Below are 23620 nucleotides of genomic sequence, written 5' to 3' on the forward strand. Positions count from 1 at the left end.
CAACATAAGGATTCTCAAAAGCTTTGCTCTTGTTACAAATATAACATAGAGCAGAAAGCCAGTAATGCCAACAGCTTTTCTCTCATTCTCTTTTGCAATGCTACTCATGCTAGTTTCAAATAGAGTGGTCCTTGTTACAAATATAACAGCAGAAACTACATATTAGTATATCTTCATAGCTGCTGTTATACTGACAAATTTCATCTCATTCTCCTTTGTAATGCTACCGATGCTAGTGTTTCCAATTTAGGGGTACTTATTTTTGTACCTGATGAAACTGACTCACAACCACCTCAATACAATGAAATATATATTTTTTCACAACTCTGGTCACATGTTCAATTTTATGAGCTTCTGCCATGCTTCTAGTCATCTGTTAATAACTCACCCCATTATTCCATTCCCTCAGTGGGAAGTGAGAAACCACTAGTAGGACAAAACCCTGTCAATTGCAGTTTTTTTTTTTTTTTCTGTGCCAGTGTTGGGGCACATCCCCACCTGAGCCAAGACTGTTGAGAACTAGATGCAACATAGTCTGCAGAGGGTCCCAGGAACTGAACTAACAACCACCTGCTCATGAGTTTGACATGGTATCCACTGAGTCATGCAACCCATCTGTTATAATAAAGCTTTAACTACTTTATTCTATTTCTCTTTTCCTTTTTTTATTCGGTCTTTATAGGAAGAGAATAAAACTAAGTTTAAGTATTGTGGTTAACACTTTACTAAACTTTTTTTATGATGAGACCAACAGAACACAAACACATGGAATCATGCAGTTATGGCTATGAAATGTATACATCTGCTTTTGGGGTGGGATTTTGTATTAGATGACAGCCTAGAACACAGTCCCATTGGACAATGTTCACAGGTGGTGGGGAGGGGATCTGAACTGGTCAAAATACTTGTTGGGTGTGGAGGTGGATTAATACAAAGGTAATGCAAGAGATGCAAATATATAGACTTAGATCAGGTGTTTTTTATTTACTTTTTTTTTGGCTGGAAATTATGCAAACATGAATGGTCATCATTAACCAGTACAGTAAATGAAATAGAAAAAAAAATACAAATAAATAATTCTTTTAATTAAGAAATAGTATTATGGTACATAATGATAGGCTAGAAAGTTAGCAAATAAAAAATTTGATTATCATATCAACATGAAAACCAGGTTTAACACAAGAATCAAATATGAAAACATTTGTATCTAAGATAATTTTCAATTATGGAAGTTATCTTGTGTATATATATATATATATATATATATATATATATATATATATATATATATATATATATATATATATATATATATATATATATATATAAAATGACAAATGTGTATCTAGCCTATGTGCTGTAAATATGTATATATGCATACATATGAATATATATACATATAGAGATATACATACATATATGTGTATATACATATTTTGACACTGATATTACATTTTTTCTTTAAAGTACAGGTAAATTAATATGACCTTTTTTTTTTTGGCAAAGTTTGGCTTGTACTGGTGTGGTATGGACAGTATGAAAGGTCAGCCATATACATTATCATAATAATCAAAATATTGGTGAGTATGAGTTAACCGTGGTATCAATAATAGTTTTATATAATCATTTTCATACCAAATTACTTTTATCAGAATGTCTAATTATACGCATATGTCTATGATGATATAAGGAAAACTACAGTTAGATATACTTATTTATGTACATGCCATTTAAGCGATCCACGGCTTGCCTCAAAGTGTTAGCCTCAGAGTTTGTAGTTTGTAGGGTTCCTGTAGAGATGTTTACATTTGTCTTTATGCAAAAACAAATTTTCAACTTAATCAAATTTTTGGTTTATCTTGTATTTTTCAATGTGAATGTAATGTGATGATGTTTATTTTGTTTGTGTTTTTATGGAAAATAAAATTTGTAACTTAATGTATTTTTTCACATGATATCTGATCTGAATATATATTTTTTTTAATTAATCAATTTTCAATCCTAAAGAATCGATTTTAAAAATTTCTACAAACACCTTTATATATAATTATGGAGATATGCATGTATATATATGTAGATGCATATAAATCATCCAAACAGAGTATATTGGTTTATATAATAATGTTAACTATTACCTCAAGGTTCATTGACTGGAATGCCACTGCCCCACAGAGGCTGGCAACGGTACTCAGGCCGTCCCATAGATCTCTCTGGGAAGAAAAGTTGGAGTTGTATGTATTGTTTTAATATGAGATATTTTTTTGTCATCGGCATTTAGTAATAGGGGAGAGCAGTCACAGGTTGTGATCATTCTGTGTGTGAAGAGTTGAAAAAAAATGATAAACTTAAAAAGAGATCTTGGGTCCTGTCTGGTGACCAAATGTCAACCCTTCAGGTCTGTACCTATAGACGAGGTTGAAGGACAGTGAACAGGGACATGATTCACTTTCAAGTCAGTCCTGTAGGACCACCAATTAAAGGTACCTCTCATTGGTCCCTTGTATATATGTATATACATGTGTATTCATACATACACACATATATATGTATGCACACACACACACACTTTCAACGAACGGACGGCTTGACGAACGCTCTGAAGAAAAGTGCAGATTGAGGATACCAACGCAAAGAGAAGTGCCTTTTTGTATTTGCAGGGGGGGGAATTGCTCGTGAGGTAGTGGGAAAGTAAGGAAAGAGGAGAGGGGGAGGGATTACTGGGGAAATGGAAGGTAATGAGGATGTGGAGGACTTGGCCCAGGCAGACGGGCGGAAGGTCAACATGAAACGACCACCGGATGACGAAATGGCAAATAAAAATGTAAAGATTAGAAGTATAGAGAGGAGAAATACAGTAGAAAGTGACGAGAATATGTTCCAGGGATTTAAAGAGGGTGGGGGGGACACAACCCCCCCCAGACTGATAAGACTAGAGGAGAGAGTTGATAAGGTGATCGAGGACTTGGAACGTAAGTTAGGTAATGTAGGCTCCATTCTCCAAAGAATTGAAAGATTGGAACAACTAGAGAAGGCTAACAGAAACTTAACTGAAGAAGTAGAGGACCTAAAAAGACAGTTAGGAAATGTAAAGGAGGAGAATGAGAAATTGAAGAAGAATAGTAATGAAAACAGTGAGAAAATAGCTACAGAAGCTAAAAATTGGAGAATAACTCAAGAAGGGAATAAGGTTTCATTCACTGACATAGTCAAACAGCAATTGAAAGAACATAATGAAGACTCAGTTATTAAAGTGATGAGACAGAAGGAGAATATAGTAAGAGAATTAGCTGACAAAAAGAAATGTATAATTATATTAGGAATGGAAGAGAAACATAACCCAGATAGAACCGCAAGAATCAAGGAGGAAAATGAAAGGGTAAGCAGTTTATTAAAATTAGTCCAGGAAGATGAACCAGAAATTATAAAGGAAATTGAGGAAAAATTCAGACTCGGAAAATATAGTACAGATAAGACCAGACCAATTAAGATTAAATTCAGGTCACAAACAACGGCAGAGAAAATTCTATCCAAGACAGGGAAACTAGCAACAAATGATCAATATAAAAAGGTATGGATAAAAAGAGAAATGAATAAGGAGGAAAGAGAGGCAGAAAAGCAGAAAAGAATTGAAGCTAAGGCAAAAAACGAGGAAAGAACGGAGTCAGAGAAAGAGAGATTCTATTGGAGAGTAGTGAACATGAAAATAAAGCAGTTCGACATACTAAAGAAAAACATAAGGGAAACAGAGAACACAATGGAAGTGGCAGAAAACTAAGAGTGTCTTACACAAATATAGATGGATTGATAACAGGATTGAATGAACTGAATGATTATTTGAAAGAAAAAGAACCGGACATAATGGGAATTGTAGAAACAAAATTAAAAGGCCCACTACCACCCAACAGTGTAGGACATGATACATACAATTATTGGATTAGAAACAGAGAGAAAAAACAAGGGGGTGGAGTTATGTTCCTGACAAAGAAGGATATAAACGTGAAAGGTGTCATATATGGAAAGAATACAGTAGAGATGATTATGATAGAAGTGGAAGACCGAGATAAGAAGAGCAGAAAATTTGTGATCAACTATGTGCCTCCGAAAACAGCCTCATGGGAGGAGAATGAACATAAAAGTATGTTAGAGGACACAAAGATAGCATTAACTAAAATAATGGAAGACGGAGGAAGAATAGTTATGATGGGCGACTTTAATTGCAAAGAAATCTGCTGGGAAGAAATGACAGTAAAGAGTGGTGATGACTCATGGGGAAATGCTCTACTTGAGATGATTACTGACCATTCAATGACACAATGGATACAAGAGAACACTAGGTATAGAAATGAAGAAGAACCATCGAGGCTAGACTTAATAATTACATCTGAACCTAGAATAGTGGACAAGATTGAATATAAAACACCAATAGGTAAAAGTGACCACATATTGATTGAACTGGAACTTAATGAAGAAAAATATATGAAAAGAAATGAACAATATAGAAAAGGAAGAATGATGTATGAAAAAACAAACTTTGATAAAATAAGAGAATTCTTCCAACAAGAAAACTGGGAAGAAATATACAAAGAAGAAACATCAGTGGAAGAGAAATGGAATATTTTGACAAAAATTTACAAAGAAGGAGTGGAAAAGTATGTCCCAAGACAAAAACAAGAAAAAGAATATGTAAAATGCTGGTACAACAAAAGTTGTAGGGAGTTAAAAGACAAAAGAGACAAAGCCTGGACCGGATGGAAAAAAGACAGAAGACCTGAAAAATGGAAAATATATACTGGTTATAGAAATGAATATGTACAAAAGTGCAGAGAGGAAAAAAGAAAATATGAAAAAGATGTTATAGAAAAGTGTAAAGATCAACCAAAACTATTCTACAGATTTGTAAACAATAAACTGAAAAACAAACAAGACTTGGAGAAATTAAGACAAGGGGGAGTTGAATACACTGAGGAAATGGAAATGGCAGAAATTATGAACAAACATTTTAAATCAGTGTTTACAAGGGAAAATATACAACCTGAAGAGATTGAGTGGAAGGAAAAAGTCCCCCCTATGGAAGAAATAGAAGTAACGAAGAATGAAATATTGACACACTTGGGTAATTTTGATGTCAGAAAATCGCATGGGCCAGATGAAATAGCAAACTGGATTCTGAAAGAATGTAGGAATGAACTGGCAGACAAAATACATAGCATAATAAGCAGTTCCTTAAAAGAAGGAAAAGTTCCAGAAGATTGGAAAAAAGCAAATATAGTACCTATATATAAAGGAGGAAATAAAGAAGAACCTACCAACTATAGACCAGTCTCTCTAACAAGTACAATAGCAAAAATATGTGAAAGAATTATCAAAAGTAGATGGGTAAAATACTTGGAAAAAAACAACGTACTAAATCCAAGGCAATTTGGATTCAGACAAGGACGATCATGCGTCACCAATTTAATATGTTTCTATTCAAGGCTAATAGATATAATACAAGAAAGAGATGGATGGGCTGATTGTGCATTTCTAGACCTAAAAAAAGCTTTTGACAAAGTACCACATAAGAAGTTGCTTAAGAAATTAGAATATGAAGGAGGAATACAAGGTAAATTGCTAAATTGGATGGAAGACTTTTTGCAAGAAAGAAAAATGCGAGTAGTGATAAGAGATCAGCACTCAAAATGGAATGAAGTAATAAGCGGTGTCCCGCAGGGAACAGTTCTGGCCCCAATAATGTTTGCTATATATATTAATGATATGGATGAAGGAATTGAAAGCTATATGAGCTTCTTTGCAGATGATGCAAAATTACTGAAAAGAGTGAAAACTGAAGAAGATTGTGAATCACTACAGAGAGATCTAAATAAAGTACAAGAATGGAGTAGGAAGTGGGAGATGGAGTTCAATACAAAAAAGTGTAGTATAATGGAATTTGGAAAAAGCAAAAACAGAATAACAGGATCATATAATTTGGGAGAAGAAGGAATAAAAAGAGTAGAAAATGAGAGGGACCTGGGAGTCATTGTTATGAATAATATGTCACCTGAGAAACATATAAATAAGATTTTTGGAGAAACTTATAATTTAATAAGAACAATCAAAGTGGCATTTACATACCTGGATGAAGAAATGGTGAGGAAAATCCTAGTCACCCTGATAAGACCAAGATTGGAATATGCAGCAACGATATGGTCACCAAGTACAAAAAAATGTATAAAAAAACTTGAAAGAATACAAAGAGCAATTACTAAACTGGCACCAACACTCTCAAAACTATCATATGAAGAGAGACTACAAAAACTTAAACTACAGACACTAGAGCAAAGAAGAGAGAGAGGAGATTTGATAGCTATTTACAGAATCATGAAAGGCATAGAAATTACTGATAGAGAGAATCTGATAAAATGGGATGACAGAAATACAAGAGGACACGGAAAGAAAATAAAAAAAGACAACTATAGAAGAGATTTTAAAAAGAACAGCTTTCCTCACAGAGCAATAGACAGTTGGAACAAGTTAGATGAGAAAGTGGTGTGTGCAAAAACAATACATGAATTTAAAAATAGTTTAGATAAAATGAGATATGAAGACGGGACCTCACGAGCATAGCTCCCCTTCCCGTAAAATACAACTAGGTAAATACAACTAGGTAAATACACATACATGCACATTTTATATATATATATATATATATATATATATATATATATAATACACACACATCACATTTGTATATAATTTATATGTATATGAATACATTTATGTATATGTATATGCATATATGTATACAGTATGCATATGTTTATTCTACATTCCAGACAATACCTCTCCTATCCAAAAGAATCATGGGATTTTTGCATCTTCCTCTTGATTTGAAATCTCTGCAGAATCTCTTTAACTATAATGTCTCTTTACTTGGGAAGACCTTTTTTCAATTTTATTTCAGCAAAGAACTTTGGAATCATTTAGTACCAAGATTGGTAGTGGACATAGAGCCATTTGTTTTCTTAAATGCTGTCAACACAAGTGTTTGAAGGAGCCTGACAACTAGATTTGCTTCATTATATTATATATTTGGGTCTCTGAGTATATTTGTCTTGTTGGTTGGGAACTAAGATATATGAATATATTCCAGGATGAACAAGAATGGTTTTCAATCAAATGTGACTGGTTCTGGTCAGTGCAGACACCATGTGAGGATGGATTCTTTACTAAATGTACAACATTTCGCTTGTTGAAACTTTTTCAAGTACTGGTTCTTTTCTGGTAACTCTGCAATAACATTCAGGTGATTGAATCTCAAATGAGCTCTAGATCATTGTGTTCCTTTCTTTTGGTATTTAAGTTATCCATCTTGGACATGATCTGGTCTTGGTCCTAAGGTTCTTCCTGTCCATTAACAGAGTACTTTGCTTGAAGGTGGTTTAAGTCTATTATGGCTTATTAATGTTGCTATTATGTGCTGCTACACCCTCAGTGTAGCTACGGTCAATAAATAGACCTTTTTGAAGGCCTTTACATTTCGGAAGAGTCTGTTGGTTTATATGGTCTTCTGGTGTGTGTTCATGAGAACATGGTACAAGTCATTCCTGGCATGATAGGTTCAATATTCAGGATTATTTTGATATCAACACTTCCAGGGCTTTATGAAATTATATCCTAAAACAAACAGTTGTTGCTTGTAAGCATTCAGGTAGCTCAGTACAAACTAACAGTTTTAGTTTGACTTCTAAGAGTTCCTTTTCTTTAAGAATGTTCCTGTCAGTGAAAATATACACCACAGTGCAAGAAATGTTACCCAAAATTTGTCTTACGTGAGGCAACATCCATATGGCCATTAATAGATGTAAACCTTAGTACTGTTCACTTCTGTGATCAGGCAATGAGTCTTGAGGGCCAGCAATAGACAATTAGGAATATGTTATTTGTTCCTTGGTACAACTGCTGACCCTAGAGTAAACAAATCCAATGAGACTTCTTCTTTTCGGAGGTGATGAGGAGACATCTGGACATTTTGATCCGGTTCCACAGGAATCGAGTTCATGTTTAACACCACATACAGTATGTACATGTATTCAAACATATATATTGTGTATATACATATACCGTGTGCATGTGTGAGTGTGTGTTTATGTCTGAATAAACTTTCAATCACAAATATATATTCATATATATATCTATATATGCTTATACATTACTTTCAATATGTGATTATAAACAAGTACTCAGACATAACCTTAACTGAATATAATACTTCATCTTGACATAATTATCAAATAAACAAAATTTTTAAAGAACTATTGACCTGTAAGATTTTTGGTATTTTCAGGGAGGCAGATCATAAAATGGGACATATTTCTTCACTCGTAACACAGATGATCAGAAGAGGATTGAACTGATCAACTGTTTTGGAGGACAACTACATACTGGAGGCTAATAGCGAGGGCCGCCACGTATACCCGGGTATCTCGAACTTGTGTACATCTTGCTCACTGAGCGGAGGGTTACTGACCACCTGACACCTGCCCCGCACCTGACGCTGCTCTTCCAAAGGAAGAGGTTCCCCTGCAAAGGGGATCCTCCACAGGGAATCTTCAAAGGAAAATGAATTCCTTGGGAGATTATAGAAGAAAACAGGAGGATATGTCATAAAGAATAAGGTGGTGGCAGTTCCTGTAAAGGGAGAAGTTTCACCCCCTAAAATGAATCCTTCAGAGGGAATCCTCCATGAAAAACTGAATTCCAAAGAAGATTAAGGAAGACAGCAGAGGGATGTATTATAAAGAATAAGGTGATGATGGATAAGGTGATTCTTTAATGGTAACATGATGTTAATGGCTGTTGTCAATAAATGTATAGATATAAGGCAATCATATAGCGAGTGCTGAAACTATTAGTTGTTTTAAGGAAAGATAGAAAATTTGTGGATGGGGATGACAGGTTAGTAATGGACATGGATCTGCCAAGTGTAGGCCTTATGGTCTCTTACAGTTTCCTCTAGTTTTATGTTTAGGTTGTTTATACTTAGGGTCAATATAAAATTTGTCTATTTGTATGATCACAAGTGTGTGTATGCATGTGTGTGATACATATGCATGTGTTTGTGTGCGTATGTGCATGTATTTACCTAGTTGTATTATATGGGAATGGAGCTATGCTCGTAGTGACCCATTTTTGTATCTTTCAGTATCTAGTTTGTTCTTAAATTCTTGTATGGTTTTTGCACACACTGTTGCCTTGTCCAATTTGTTCCAGACATCCACCACTGTATTTACCTAGTTGTATTTTATGGGAAGGGGAGCTATACTTGTGGTGTCCTGTCTCCATATCTCATTTTATCTTGACTGTTTTTAAATTTGTGTATCGTTTTTGCACACACCATCTTCTCATCTAACCTGTGGGGAAAGCGGTTCTTTTTCAGGTCACTTCTATAATTGTCTTTCTTGATTTTCTTTCCATGTCCTCTAGTATTTCTACTATTCCATTTTATTAGATCCTCTCTATCAATAATTTCCATGCCTTTCATGATTCTATAGTTATCAAATCTCCTCTCTCTCTTCTTTGCTCTAATGTCTGTAGCTCCTCATATGATAGTTCTGAGAGCATTTGTGCCAATTTTGTAATTGCTCTTTGTATTCTTTCAAGTTTTGTTATACATTTCTTTTGTACTTGGTGACCACGTCATCGCTGCATACTCCAATCTTGGTCTTATCAAAGTGATTAGTATTTTCTTCACCATTTCTTCGTCCAGGTATATAATTGCCACTTTGATTGATCTTATTAAATTATAAGTTTCTCAAAAAATTTTGTTTATACCTTTCTCAGTCATCGCTGCATACTCCAATCTTGGTCTTATCAAAGTGATTAGTATTTTCTTCACCATTTCTTCGTCCAGGTATATAATTGCCACTTTGATTGATCTTATTAAATTATAAGTTTCTCAAAAAAAATTTGTTTATATGTTTCTCAGGGGACATATCATTCATAGTAATGACTCCTAGGTCCTTCTCATTTTCCACTTTTTTAATTTCTTCCTCTCCTAATGTATATGATCCCACTATTCTTTTTTTGCTTCTTCCAAATTCCATTATACTACACTTTTTAATGTTGAATTTCATCTCCCACTTCCTACTCCATTCCCATACTTTATTGAGATCACTATGCAGCGATTCACAATCTTCTTTGGTGTTCACTTTTTCAACATTTTTGCGTCATATGCAAAGAAGCTCATATAATTTTCAATTCCTTCATCCATATCATTAATATATATAGCAAACATTATTGGGGCCAGTACTGTTCCTTATGGAACTCCACTAATCATCCCAATTGGAATGTTTGTCTCTTATCACCACTCTCATTTTCCTTTCGTGCAAGAAGTCTTCCATCCACTTAAGTAGTTTGCCCTGTATTCCTCCTACAGTTTCTATTCTAATTTCTTTAGCAATTTATGTGGCACCTTATCAAAAGCTTTTTTCAGGTCTAGAAAGGCAATCAGCCCATCCATCTCTTTCCTGTATTATATCTATTAGTCTTGAATAGAAACACATCAGGTTTGTGACAAATGATCTTCCTTGTCTAAATCCAAACTGCCTCGGATTTAGTGCACTATTTTTTCCAAATGTTTTACCCATCTAATTTTGATAATTCTTTCACAAATTTTTGCTACCATACTTGTAAGAGAGACCAGTCTATGGTATGTAGGGTCTTCTTTGCTTCCCCCATTTATATATTGGTACTATATTTGCTCTTTTCCAATCTTCTGGAACTTTTCCTTCTTTCAATGAACTGCTTATTAGACTATGTATTTTGTCTGTTAGTTCATCCCTGCATTCTCTCAAAATCCAGTTTGCCATTTCATCTGGACCATGCGATTTTCTGACATCGAGATTACTTAGGTGATTCATTATTTCTTTCCTTGTTACTTCTATCTCTTTCATAGGGGGGGACTTTCCCCTCCCACTCGACATCTCTAAGTTGTATGTTCTCCCTCGTAAACACTGATTTAAAATGCTTGTTCATAATTTCTGCCATTTCTATTTCCTCTGTGTATTCTATTCCTCCTTGTCATAGTTTCACTAATTCTTGTTTGTTTTTCAGTTTGTTTACAAATCTATAAAATAGTTTTGGTTGATCTTTACATTTTTCTATGACATCCTTTTCGTATTTTCTCTTTTCTTCTCTGTGCACTTGTACATATTCATTTCTATAATCAGTATATATTTTCCAATTTTCGTTTTTTTGTCTTTCCTCCATTTTATCCAAGCTTTATCCCTTTTATCTTTTAACTCTCTACATCTTTTGTTGTACCAACATTTTACATATCCTTTTTCTTATTTTTGTCTTGGAACATACTTTTCCACTCCATTATATGTTTTGTCAAAATTTTCCATTTCTCTTCTACTCTTGTTTTTTCTTTGTATATCTTTTCCCAGTCTGTTTTTTTTTAAACAATATCATTTGATAAAAATTTGTTTTTCCATACTTCATTCTTCCCTTTCTACATTGTTCGTTTTTTCTCATATATTTTTTTCTTCATTTAGTTCCAGTTCTACTAATATGTGGTCACTTTTACTTAGTGATGTCTTATATTCAATCTTGTCCACTATTTCAGGTTCTGATGTAATTATTAGGTCTAGTCTTGATGGCTCTTCCTCATTTCTATACCTAGTATTCTCTTGTATCCATTGTGTCATTGTATGTTCTATAATCATATCAAGTAGTACATTTCCCCATAGGTCATCTCCACCCTTCACTGTCATTTCTTCCCAGCAGATTTCTTTACAATTAAAGTCACCCATTATAACTATTCTTCCTCCATCTTCCATTATCTTATTTAGTGTTATCCTTGTGTCTTCTAACATATTCTTGTGTTCTCTCTCTTCCCACGAAGCCGTTTTAGGAGGCACATAATTTACCACAAACTTCCTGCTCTTCTTGTCCCTGTCCTCTATTTCCATCATAATCATCTCCACTCTATTCTTTCCATATGTAACATTCCTCACATTTATATCCTTCTTAGTCAGGAACATAACTCCACCCCCTTGTTTTACTTCTCTGTTTCTAATCCAATAATTATATACACCATGTCCTACACTGTTGGGTGGTAATGGACCTTTCAATTTTGTCTCCACAATTCCCATTATATCAGGTTCCTTTTCCATCAGGTAATCAATCAGTTCATTCAAGCCTGTTATCAATCAATCTATATTTGTGAAGGACACTTCTAATTTTCTGTTACCTCCATCCTGTTTTCTGTTTCCCTTCTGTTTTTCTTTGCTATGAACCATTTCCTCACTTTCATATCCACCACTGTCCAATAGAATTTATTTCTCTTTTTCTGACTGTTCTGTTCTCATTTTTTCCTTAGCTTTGATTCTTTTTGTTTTCTCTTCCTCTCTTTCCTCTTTATTCATTTCTCTTTTTTCCATACCTGTTTGTACTGACCACTTTCTGCTGTCATTTGTGACCTGAATTTAATCTTGATTGGTCTTGTCTTGTCTATACTGTATTTCCCTAGTATATATATTTCTTCAATTTCTTTCCCTATTTCCTGTTCACTTTCTTGAAATATTTTCAGTACCTGTTCACTCTCTTTCTCATCTCTTACTCTTGTAGTCCTATTTGGATTATGTTCTTCCATTCCTAATATAACTATACATTTCTTTTTATCTGCTAAGTCTCTTACTATATTCTCCTTCTCTCTCATCACTTTAATAACTGTGTCCTTAGTGTGTTACTTCATCTGTTGTTTCTCTATATCTCTAAATTCAATTTTGCTATTCTCCTGAACCTTTTTCAAACCACTCTTTTGCTATGGACTCTTTAATTCTCTTTATTATTCTTCTTTAATTCCTCATTCTCATCCTTTACTTCTTTTAACTGTCTTTTTAATTCTTCTATTTCTTTATTTAGGTTTTGGTTCTTTAATGGTCCCAATTTATCAACTCTTTGTGTAATAAATGCAAGTTTGCTAAACCTAACCTCCCATAATTCGTTCATTTTTGTTAATTTTTCCTCTAAACTTGTTAATTACGGGAAGTTGTCATCTCCTACCTCATTAAATCCATAGAAATAATCTCCATTTTCTATTGAGCTGCTCTTATGTATATTTCTAATATTAATCCCTTTACTGATTTGTTTGACTTCAGCTGTGTCGTCTGCACATCTCGTTTACATTCCTTCTGACATCCGGGGCCCATTCGTCCCCTTCCTTATTTTCTTCCATTTTCTTCAATAATACCTCCCCTTCTCCTTTTCCTTTACCTTCCCACTACACCATGGGCTTTCCCCTTCCCAACTAATACAACACAGGTACTCCCTCATCACCGAAATCCACAAAAGTTGCATTTTTTTCTGGAGTTCCAATTTTTGCTGTCAATTTGACGATCGTGTGTATATATATATGTGTGTGTATTTACCTAGTTGTATCTTGCAGGAGGAGAGCTATGCATGTAGTGACCCGGTATTGTATCTTTCTGCATCAAGTTTATTCTTAAAGTCATGTATAGTTTTAGCACTCACTGTTTCCTCTTTCAGTTTGTTCCAAATATCTATTACTCTATGTGGAAAGCTATTCTTTTTCAGATCTCTTCTGTAACAGAATAGCTTTCCACATAGAGTAATAGATATTTGAAACAAACTGAAAGAGGAAATAATGAGTGCTAAAACTATACATGACTTTAAGAATAATCTGGATGTGGAAAGACACAACAGTGGGTCACTATGAGCACAGCTCTCCTCTCCGCAAGATACAAGTAGGTGTATGTTCATGAGTGCCTGTATGAAATTAGGAAACTATTTTTGAAGTGTGGATTTTAATGAATAATACAGAAATTAATTTTTGGTTGGGTCATAAGCAAGAAAAGACGACTAAAAATAACATAACCTTCACAAAAAATAATGAGAATGAATAAATAAATAATGAATGAATAAATAAGCAGATAGATAAAATATATGAATAAATAAACAAGTAAATAAATTATAGATAAATCAATCAATCAAAATATAAGCAAATGAATAAACTAATTTATAAATACATACACAAAAAGATTAAGAAATAAGTAGATAATAGATCAAATAATTAAAATTTCATATATGGGTCAGAGATCAGCATGTTCCATCTATGCATTAATTTTCAACCAAACTGAGAAACAAGACTGAAAAGAAAAAAAAGAAAAATTCTCTTTACAAGGAAAACATAAAAAGACTGATTCTAGAACCAGAGAGTATAGTAGAACCAAAAAGCCAAAACTGGGAAATACAAAAAAACAAGAGCATTCAACAACAAAGGTCTCTATTCAGAGTTCTTTAAGTCTAGGAAATTAAGTCTAGGAATTGATACAGGGATATATGACGTGCCCAGAAAAAGAGGGGTATCCCCACCACTTTTACTGGTTTTGAGTTAAGCATATATATATATATATATATATATATATATATATATATATATATATATACACACATATATATGGAGGCTTATGCCTTTCACAAACTGTATTTAACTCAAAACCAGGTTAAGTGTTGGGGATGACCCTCTATTTCTGGACAACTTGTATAAGCTGGTAATTGGTGTTTTGGCAAGAGAGCAGAGGTCAGGACGGGGACGGACTTGAAACCTCATTGACGGAGGGAATCTAGACAATTCACCACCACTGGACAATTCACCACCACTGCTGAAGGAAGATCACAAATGCAAACAAACCACTGGTCTGGCTTTTACTCTTTTGCAAAATTTTTTCATTCAGTGTTGAATGATGTGGGTTTTTGCGTGCTTGTTTGTAAGTGCATGTTTGTGTGTGCATGTATTTACCTAATTGTAGTATACAGGAAAGGAGCAAAGCTAATTGGGTCCCGTTTCCTATCCTCTAATTAACATATCTATATTCAAACTCATGTACAGTTCAACTTCATCTAAATCCTTGATTTCCAATTATATATTTGAATTCATGTATTGTTTGAACCTGGGCTATAACACCTGACCTATTCCACATTTATGTGTGTGTGTGTGTGTGTGTATCTACCTAGCTGTATTTTACAGGAAGGGGAGCTATGCTCGTGGTGCCCCGTCTTCATATCTCTTTTTATCTACGACCGTTTTTAAATTTGTGTATCGTTTTTGCACACACACCATTTTCATCTAACTTGTTCCAAACGTCTATTACCCTGGGGGGAAAGCTGTTCTTTTTCAGGTCTCTTCTATAATTGTCTTGATTTTCTTTCCGTGTCCTCTTGTATCTCTACTATCCCATTTCATTAGATCCTATCAATAATTTCTATGCCTTTCATGATTCTATAGTTATCAAGTCTCCTCTCTTCTTTATTCTAATGTTTGTAGCTCAAGTTTTGCCAGCCTCTCCTCATATGATAGTTCTGAGAGCATTGGTGCCAATTTTGTAATTGCTCTTTGTATTCTTTCAAGTTTTGTTATACATTCTTTTGTACTTGGTGACCATGTCGTTGCTGCATACTCATCTTGGTCTTATCAAAGTGACTTCTTTGTCCAGGTATGTAAATGCCACTTTGATTGTTCTTATTAAATTATGAGTTTCTCAAAAAATTTTGTTTATATGTTTCTTGGGGAACATTATTCAAAATAATGACTCCTTGGTCCTTCTCATTTTCCACTTTTTTAATTTCTTCCTCTCCCAATGTATATGATCCCACTATTCTTTTTTTTTTTTTGCTTCTTCCAAATTCCATTATACCACACTTCTTAATACTGAATTCCATCTCCCACTTCCTACTCTATTCCCATACTTTATTGAGATCACTATGCAGCAATTCACAATCTTCTACAGTGTTCACTTTTTTTTTTGCAGTTTTGCATCATCCACAAAGAAGCTCATAACTTTCAATTCCTTTATCCATATCATTAATATATATAGCAAACATTATTGGGACCAGTACTGTTCCTTATGGAGCTCCATTAATCATTTCATCCCAATTAGAATGTTTGTCTCTTATCAACACTCTCATTTTTCTTTCATGCAAGAAGTCTTCCATCCACTTAAGTAGTTTGCCCTGTATTCCTCCTACAGTTTCTAATTTCTTTAGCAATTTCTTATGTGGCACCTTATCAAAAGTTTTTTTCAGGTCTAGAAAGGCACAATCAGCCCATCCATCTCTTTCCTGTATCATATCTATTAGTCTTGAATAGAAACACATCAAGTTTGTGACACATGATCTTCCTTGTCTAAATCCAAACTGCCTTGGATTTAGTACAATGTTTTCTTCCAAATGCCTTACCCATATAATTTTGATAATTCTTTCACAAATTTTTGCTACCATACTTGTAAGAGAGAACGATCTATAGTTTGTAGGGTCTCCTTTGTTTCTCCCCTTTATATATTGATACTATGTTTGCTCTTTTCCAATCTTCTGTAACTTTCCTTCTTTCAATAAACTGCTTATTAGACTATATATTTTCTGTTAGTTCGTTCCTACATTCTCTCAAAATCCAGTTTGCCATTTCATCTGGCCCATGAGATTTTCTAACATCGAGATTGCTCAAGTGATTCATTATTTCTTTCCTTGTTACTTCTATCTCTTTCATAGGGGGGGACTTTCCCCTCCCACTCGACATCTCTAAGTTGTATGTTCTCCCTCATAAACACCAATGCTTGTTCATAATTTCTGTCATTTCTATTTCCTCTGTGTATTCAATTCCTCCTTGTTGTAGTTTCTCTAATTCTTGTTTGTTTTTCAGTTTGTTGTTTACAAATCTATAAAATAGTTTTGGTTGATCTTTACATTTTTCTATAACATCTTTTTCATGTTTTCTCTTTTCTTCTCTGCACACTTGTACATATTGATTTCTATAACTATTATATATTTTCCATTTTTCAGGTCTTTTGTCTTTCTTCCATTTTATCCAAGCTTTATCTTTTTTGTCTTTTAACTCCCTACATCTTTTGTTGTACCAACACTTTACATATCCTTTTTATTGTTTTTGTCTTGGAACATACTTTTCCACTCCTTTATAAATTTTTGTCAAAATATTCTATTTCTCTTCTACTCCTTGTGTATCCTTTCTCAGTCTGCTTTTTGAAAGAATTCTCTTATTTTATCCAAAAAAAATTCCATACATCAATCTTCCCTTTCTATATTGTTCGTTTTTTTCCATCTATTTTTCCTCATTTAGTTCCAGTTCAACCAATATGTGGTCACTTTTACTTATTGGTGTCTTATATTCAATCTTGTCCACTATTTCAGGTTCTGATGTGATTATTAGGTCCAGTCTCGATGGTTCTTCCTCATTTCTATACCTATAACTCTCGTATCCATTGTGTCATTGAATGTTCTATAATCATATCAAGTAGTACATTTCCCCATAGGTCATCTCCACCCTTCACTCTCATTTCTTCCCATCAGATTTCTTTACAATTAAAGTCACCCATTATAATTATTCTTCATTCATCTTCCATTATCTTAGTGTCTTTTATCTCATTATCTTTGTGTCTTCTAACATATTTTTGTGTTCTCTCTCTTCCCATTTTTGGAGGCACAATTTACCACAACCTTCTTGCTCTTCTCATCGCTGTCCTCCACTTCCATCACAATCATCTCTACTCTATTTTTTCCATATGTAGCATTCCTCATATCTATATCCTTCTTAGTCAGGAACATAACTCCACCCCCTTGTTTTACCTGTTTCTAATCCAATAATTATTTGCACCATGTCCTACACTGTTGGGTGGTAGTGGACCTTTCAATTTTGTCTCTACAATTCCCATTATGTCCGGTTCTTTTTCCTTCAGGTAATCATTCAGTTCATTCAAGCCTGTTATTAAGCCATCTATATTTGTTAAGGACACTTTTAATTTTCTGCTACCTCCATTGTGTTTTCTGTTTCCCTACTGTTTTTTTCTGCTATGAACCATTTCCTCACTTTCATATCCACTATTCTCCAATAGAATTTCTCTTTGTTCTGTTTTCATTTTTTTCCTTAGCCTCTGTTCTTTTTGTTTTCTCATCCTCTCTTTCCTCTTTATTCATCTTTTTATCCATACCTATTTATATAGGTCACTTTTTGCTAGTTTACCTGTTTTTGCTCAGATATTCTCTGCTGTCATTTGTGACCTGAATTTGACCTTAATTGGTCTGGTCTTATCTGTATTGTATTTCCCTAGTCTATATATTTCTTCAGTTTCTTTCCCTGTTTCTTGTTCATCTTGAACTTCTAATATCTTGTTTACTTTTTCCTTCTCCTGCTTTACTCTTGTATGCTTCTCTTTCATCCCTAGTATAATTATATATTTCTTTTTATCCACTAAGTCTCTTGCTATATTCTCCTTCTCCCTCATCACTTTAATAACTGTGTCCTTAGTATGTTCTTACATCTGTTTAACTATATCTCTAAATTCAATCTTGTTGTTCTCTTGGACTTTTCTCCAACCCTGTACCTCTTTTGCTATGGACTCTTTATTTTCTTTATTATTCTTCAATTCTTCATTCTCATCCTTTACTTCTTTTAACTGTCTTTTTAATTCTTCTATTTCTTTCTTTAGGTTTTGGTTCTCCTTTACTTCTTCCAATTTATCAATTCTGTGTGTAATCTGTAAGTTGACTGAACCTAACCTCCCACTGTTCATTCATTTTCTCTAGTTTTTCCTCTAGACTTGCTAATCGGGGGAGGTTGTCATCTCCTCCCTCATTAAATCCATGGAAATAATTTCCTTCACCTTCCATTGTACTGCTCTTATCTATATTGTTAATCTTTACATTTTTACTAATCTCTTCGATTTCACCTCTATCATCTGCGCATCTTTTGTTGACATTCCTTCTGACTTCCGGGGCCCGTTCGTCCCCTTCCTCATTTCCTACCATTTTCCTTAGTCCTTCCCCTTCTTTTTCTTCACCTTCGCACTACACCACGAGCTTTCCCCTTCCCTACTAATACAACACAGATACTCCCTCGTCGTTGAGATCTATGAAATTTGAAGTTTTTCCTGGAGTTCCAAACTTTGCTGTCACTTGAACTGTTGTGTATGTGTGTGTGGGTGTGGTACGTACTGCATGGCTCGATGGCATCCTTGCCTTTTGGTAATCAGTCGCGTGGTCAAGGGTTTGATTCCCAGTGGCAGAGCTAGTAAATAAGTATTTATGTATAAGTGTACACGTTTTCTGTATGCAGTGTGCCAAAAGTACGCATTAGATTATTTCCAAAATTATTCACTAGCTTTGGCAAACTCTTATCATTTGAAAGTAAACATTTAATAGTTTCATTAGCAAAACGTAAGTTACCTATTTTTTTCAACAAGAACCCTGTGTTGGATAAGAAGAAATTAAATAGATGATATCCATTTATTTCGATCACGGACTGTGATCCTCTTCAGTGGAATACAGAGTAGTGGAGCAAAAAGCATGTCTTATATACCGGTGGGTTCTTGTTGAAAAGTAAGTTAACTATGTTATTGATGGGCCAGCAAGCTAGATAAACTTTAGAAAAAAAAAAAGTTAAATCCTGTTTTCAAATGGAGGGCCTTCGCCAATCCTGGCAAAATGTTTTTTTGTTTTTTTTTTTTGGGGGGGGGCATATGCCCTGGGACGACACATCATTTAGGGGGGGGGGCGGCAATTATAGTTTGGACATGCCGCCCACAAGGCTGACAAAATAATTATACTAAAAAAAGGTCAAAGGAGCCCTAAATATTTTACCGTAATATACGAATTTTGCGCTAGAATCAACAATTATGAAATATTTTCCCCTTGTCCTTTCTGCATTAGGGACATCAAATACAATTTTTAAAATCCGTTTAATTATTTCGCACGCTAATAGCTATAATAGGAGGCATTTGGCATGTATGGGCTCTGCCTAAAGCTAGGGTCACACTAGAAGATTGTCAAATGTTGGTGAATTTGAAAAGCTGGAAGACGACTTCGCTTACAACATTTTAGACTTCCGAGGACAGATCAACAATATGTCTAATATTCGTATAAGTTTAACTTCTCTAAGTTCGTCATTTGGCTTCTCAACACATGACGCAACGATGATATGACATTTGGAAATTTGAAAAATAAAATATTGTAACCCGAGTCGTTTCCTACTCGAACAAACTCGCTTAAGTCGCGTACGTGTGACATGGGCGTTAGTACAAATTATTTTATCCTTGTGTGTAAATCATAATTTGTCCTCTTTCTCCAGATTGTCCTCATCATTTGCATGGCCGTGTTGGCTGCAGCGGACAGATCCCCATACCCGCCACCCCCTCGATATGCACCCCCACCCCCTTCATACAGGGAACCAGAATACCCTACTGTAAGTACACGCGTGATCATTTCACTATGAACATCCTACTATAAGAACAGACTACAAGAGACCATTCGGCCTACACTAGGCAGTTCCATGTCCCTTAACACTATCCACAGTTATCCAATTTTCTCTTACAACCAATCGTTTCAACGCTTACTACATGGTTACCAAGTTAACCACTCTGTTGGTAAACCAGTTCTTGCATATTTCCATTCTTTAAATTGTGCAATTATGAAAGCATTATTCTCGTACGACCCATCAATGTGTCTTTAAAAGAAAATGTGTATATACATTTCAGGAACCTCCGAAGTATGCCTACAACTACAACGTAAATGACCACTTCACCGGAGCCGATTTCCAGGCGTCCGAGAGCCGGGACGGCTACACCACCCAGGGCGAATACCGGGTCCTCCTTCCAGACTCCCGGATCCAGATCGTCAAGTACGTCGACCGCGGTGACGGTCTTATCGCCGAGGTCACCTACGAGGGCGAGGCCAAGTTCCCCGAGTACAACCCAGAGCCCAAGTATGCTCCCCAACCTCCGCAGTATGCTCCCCAGCCCCCGAAATATGCTCCCCCACCCTACGGTTTTGCCTAAGGCCAACCTTCGACTTCTTCGGTGCAAGACTTCTCCTTTGACTCTCTGAAGCCTTTTCATTCTTCTCTTGAAACCAGTCACTCCATTCCTCTGAGTATGTGTGCTGTTGGCGTAAACGGAAGCGTGCTGGTCTCGCACATGCTTAGTTGCGAGTTCGAATCCCGCACTTTCATCCCCAGCAGTGACTTACCTACCCCAACAGTCCAAGTACATAACAGCAAGAGTGACGGCTTCGGCCGTTGCTACGCATCTCCTGGTGTAGGCATCCTCCTGGGTGGGCTAATGAATACCGTATTTTCTTTTATTTCTATTTATTGTGCCATAATAAAGGACACCAAACAGGACAAGTCTCATTATCCCTTTGTTGGACTGCAAAGGTTTCCCCCCAGCTGAATAAAATCATCTGGTGTCAGCCAGAATTGAACCCATGTGTTGAATGACATGGTAATGGACATGGAACTGCCTAGTGTAGGCCTTATGGCTTCTTGCAGTCTCCTCCATTCATATGTTCCTATGTTATGTAGATTTTGGTAGTTAGAGGGCTAAAACTGAAGGCATGTTCTTCCCTTCAGTTATATCACCAACATAAGGATTCTCAAAAGCTTTGCTCTTGTTACAAATATAACATAGAGCAGAAAGCCAGTAATGCCAACAGCTTTTCTCTCATTCTCTTTTGCAATGCTACTCATGCTAGTTTCATATAGAGTGGTCCTTGTTACAAATATAACAGCAGAAACTACATATTAGTATATCTTCATAGCTGCTGTTATACTGACAAATTTCATCTCATTCTCCTTTGTAATGCTACCGATGCTAGTGTTTCCAATTTAGGGGTACTTATTTTTGTACCTGATGAAACTGACTCACAACCACCTCAATACAATGAAATATATATTTTTTCACAACTCTGGTCACATACTTGTTCAATTTTATGAACTTCTGCCATACTTCTAGTCATCTGTTAATAACTCACCCCATTATCCCATTCCCTCAGTGGGAAGTGAGAAACCACTAGTAGGACAAAACCCTGTCAATTGCAGTTTTTTTTTTTTTTCTGTGCCAGTGTTGGGGCACATCCCCACCTGAGCCAAGACTGTCGAGAACTAGATGCAACATAGTCTGCAGAGGGTCCCAGGAACTGAACTAACAACCACCTGCTCATGAGTTTGACATGGTATCCACGGAGTCATGCAACCCATCTGTTATAATAAAGCTTTAACTACTTTATTCTATTTCTCTTTTCCTTTTCCTTTTTTTATTCGGTCTTTATAGGAAGAGAATAAAACTAAGTTTAAGTATTGTGGTTAACACTTTACTAAACTTTTTTTATGATGAGACCAACAGAACACAAACACATGGAATCATGCAGTTATGGCTATGAAATGTATACATCTGCTTTTGGGGTGGGATTTTGTATTAGATGACAGCCTAGAACACAGTCCCATTGGACAATGTTCACAGGTGGTGGGGAGGGGATCTGAACTGGTCAAAATACTTGTTGGGTGTGGAGGTGGATTAATACAAAGGTAATGCAAGAGATGCAAATATATAGACTTAGATCAGGTGTTTTTTATTTACTTTTTTTTTGGCTGGAAATTATGCAAACATGAATGGTCATCATTAACCAGTACAGTAAATGAAATAGAAAAAAAATACAAATAAATAATTCTTTTAATTAAGAAATAGTATTATGGTACATAATGATAGGCTAGAAAGTTAGCAAATAATTTTTTTTATTATCAACATGAAAACCAGGTTTAACACAAGAATCAAATATGAAAACATTTGTATCTAAGATAATTTTCAATTATGGAATTTATCTTGTATATATATATATATATATATATATATATATATATATATATATATAAAATGACAAATGTGTATCTAGCCTATGTGCTGTAAATATGTATATATGCATACATATGAATATATATACATATAGAGATATACATACATATATGTGTATATACATATTTTGACACTGATATTACATTTTTTCTTTAAAGTACAGGTAAATTAATATGACTTTTTTTTTTGGCAAAGTTTGGCTTGTACTGGTGTGGTATGGACAGTATGAAAGGTCAGCCATATACATTATCATAATAATCAAAATATTGGTGAGTATGAGTTAACCGTGGTATCAATAATAGTTTTATAATCATTTTCATACCAAATTACTTTTATCAGAATGTCTAATTATACGCATATGTCTATGATGATATAAGGAAAACTACAGTTAGATATACTTATTTATGTACATGCCATTTAAGCGATCCACGGCTTGCCTCAAAGTGTTAGCCTCAGAGTTTGTAGTTTGTAGGGTTCCTGTAGAGATGTTTACATTTGTCTTTATGCAAAAACAAATTTTCAACTTAATCAAATTTTTGGTTTATCTCGTATTTTTCAATGTGAATGTAATGTGATGATGTTTATTTTGTTTGTGTTTTTATGGAAAATAAAATTTGTAACTTAATGTATTTTTTCACATGATATCTGATCTGAATATATATCTTTTTTAATTAATCAATTTTCAATCCTAAAGAATCGATTTTAAAAATTTCTACAAACACCTTTATATATAATTATGGAGATATGCATGTATATATATGTAGATGCATATAAATCATCCAGAGTATATTGGTTTATATAATGTTAACTATTACCTCAAGGTTCATTGACTGGAATGCCACTGCCCCACAGAGGCTGGCAACGGTACTCAGGCCGTCCCATAGATCTCTCTGGGAAGAAAAGTTGGAGTTGTATGTATTGTT

General features: G+C 34.8%; 1 protein-coding gene across 1 annotated transcript; it reads left to right on the forward strand.

The window, feature by feature from the left end:
• Positions 1 to 20134: 20134 nt before the first annotated feature.
• On the forward strand, positions 20135 to 20846 carry LOC143025976 (cuticle protein 19.8-like; the record flags this gene model as incomplete). The annotated part of the gene is made up of 2 exons (XM_076185960.1): positions 20135 to 20254; positions 20547 to 20846. Coding segments are annotated over 2 exons (420 nt in total), but the record flags the coding sequence as incomplete, so codon positions are not given.
• Positions 20847 to 23620: the final 2774 nt, after the last annotated feature.

Source organism: Oratosquilla oratoria, chromosome 6 (assembly GCF_046742065.1).
Source record: "Oratosquilla oratoria isolate Oo_2021 chromosome 6, ASM4674206v1, whole genome shotgun sequence".
NCBI classification, from domain to species: domain Eukaryota; kingdom Metazoa; phylum Arthropoda; class Malacostraca; order Stomatopoda; family Squillidae; genus Oratosquilla; species Oratosquilla oratoria.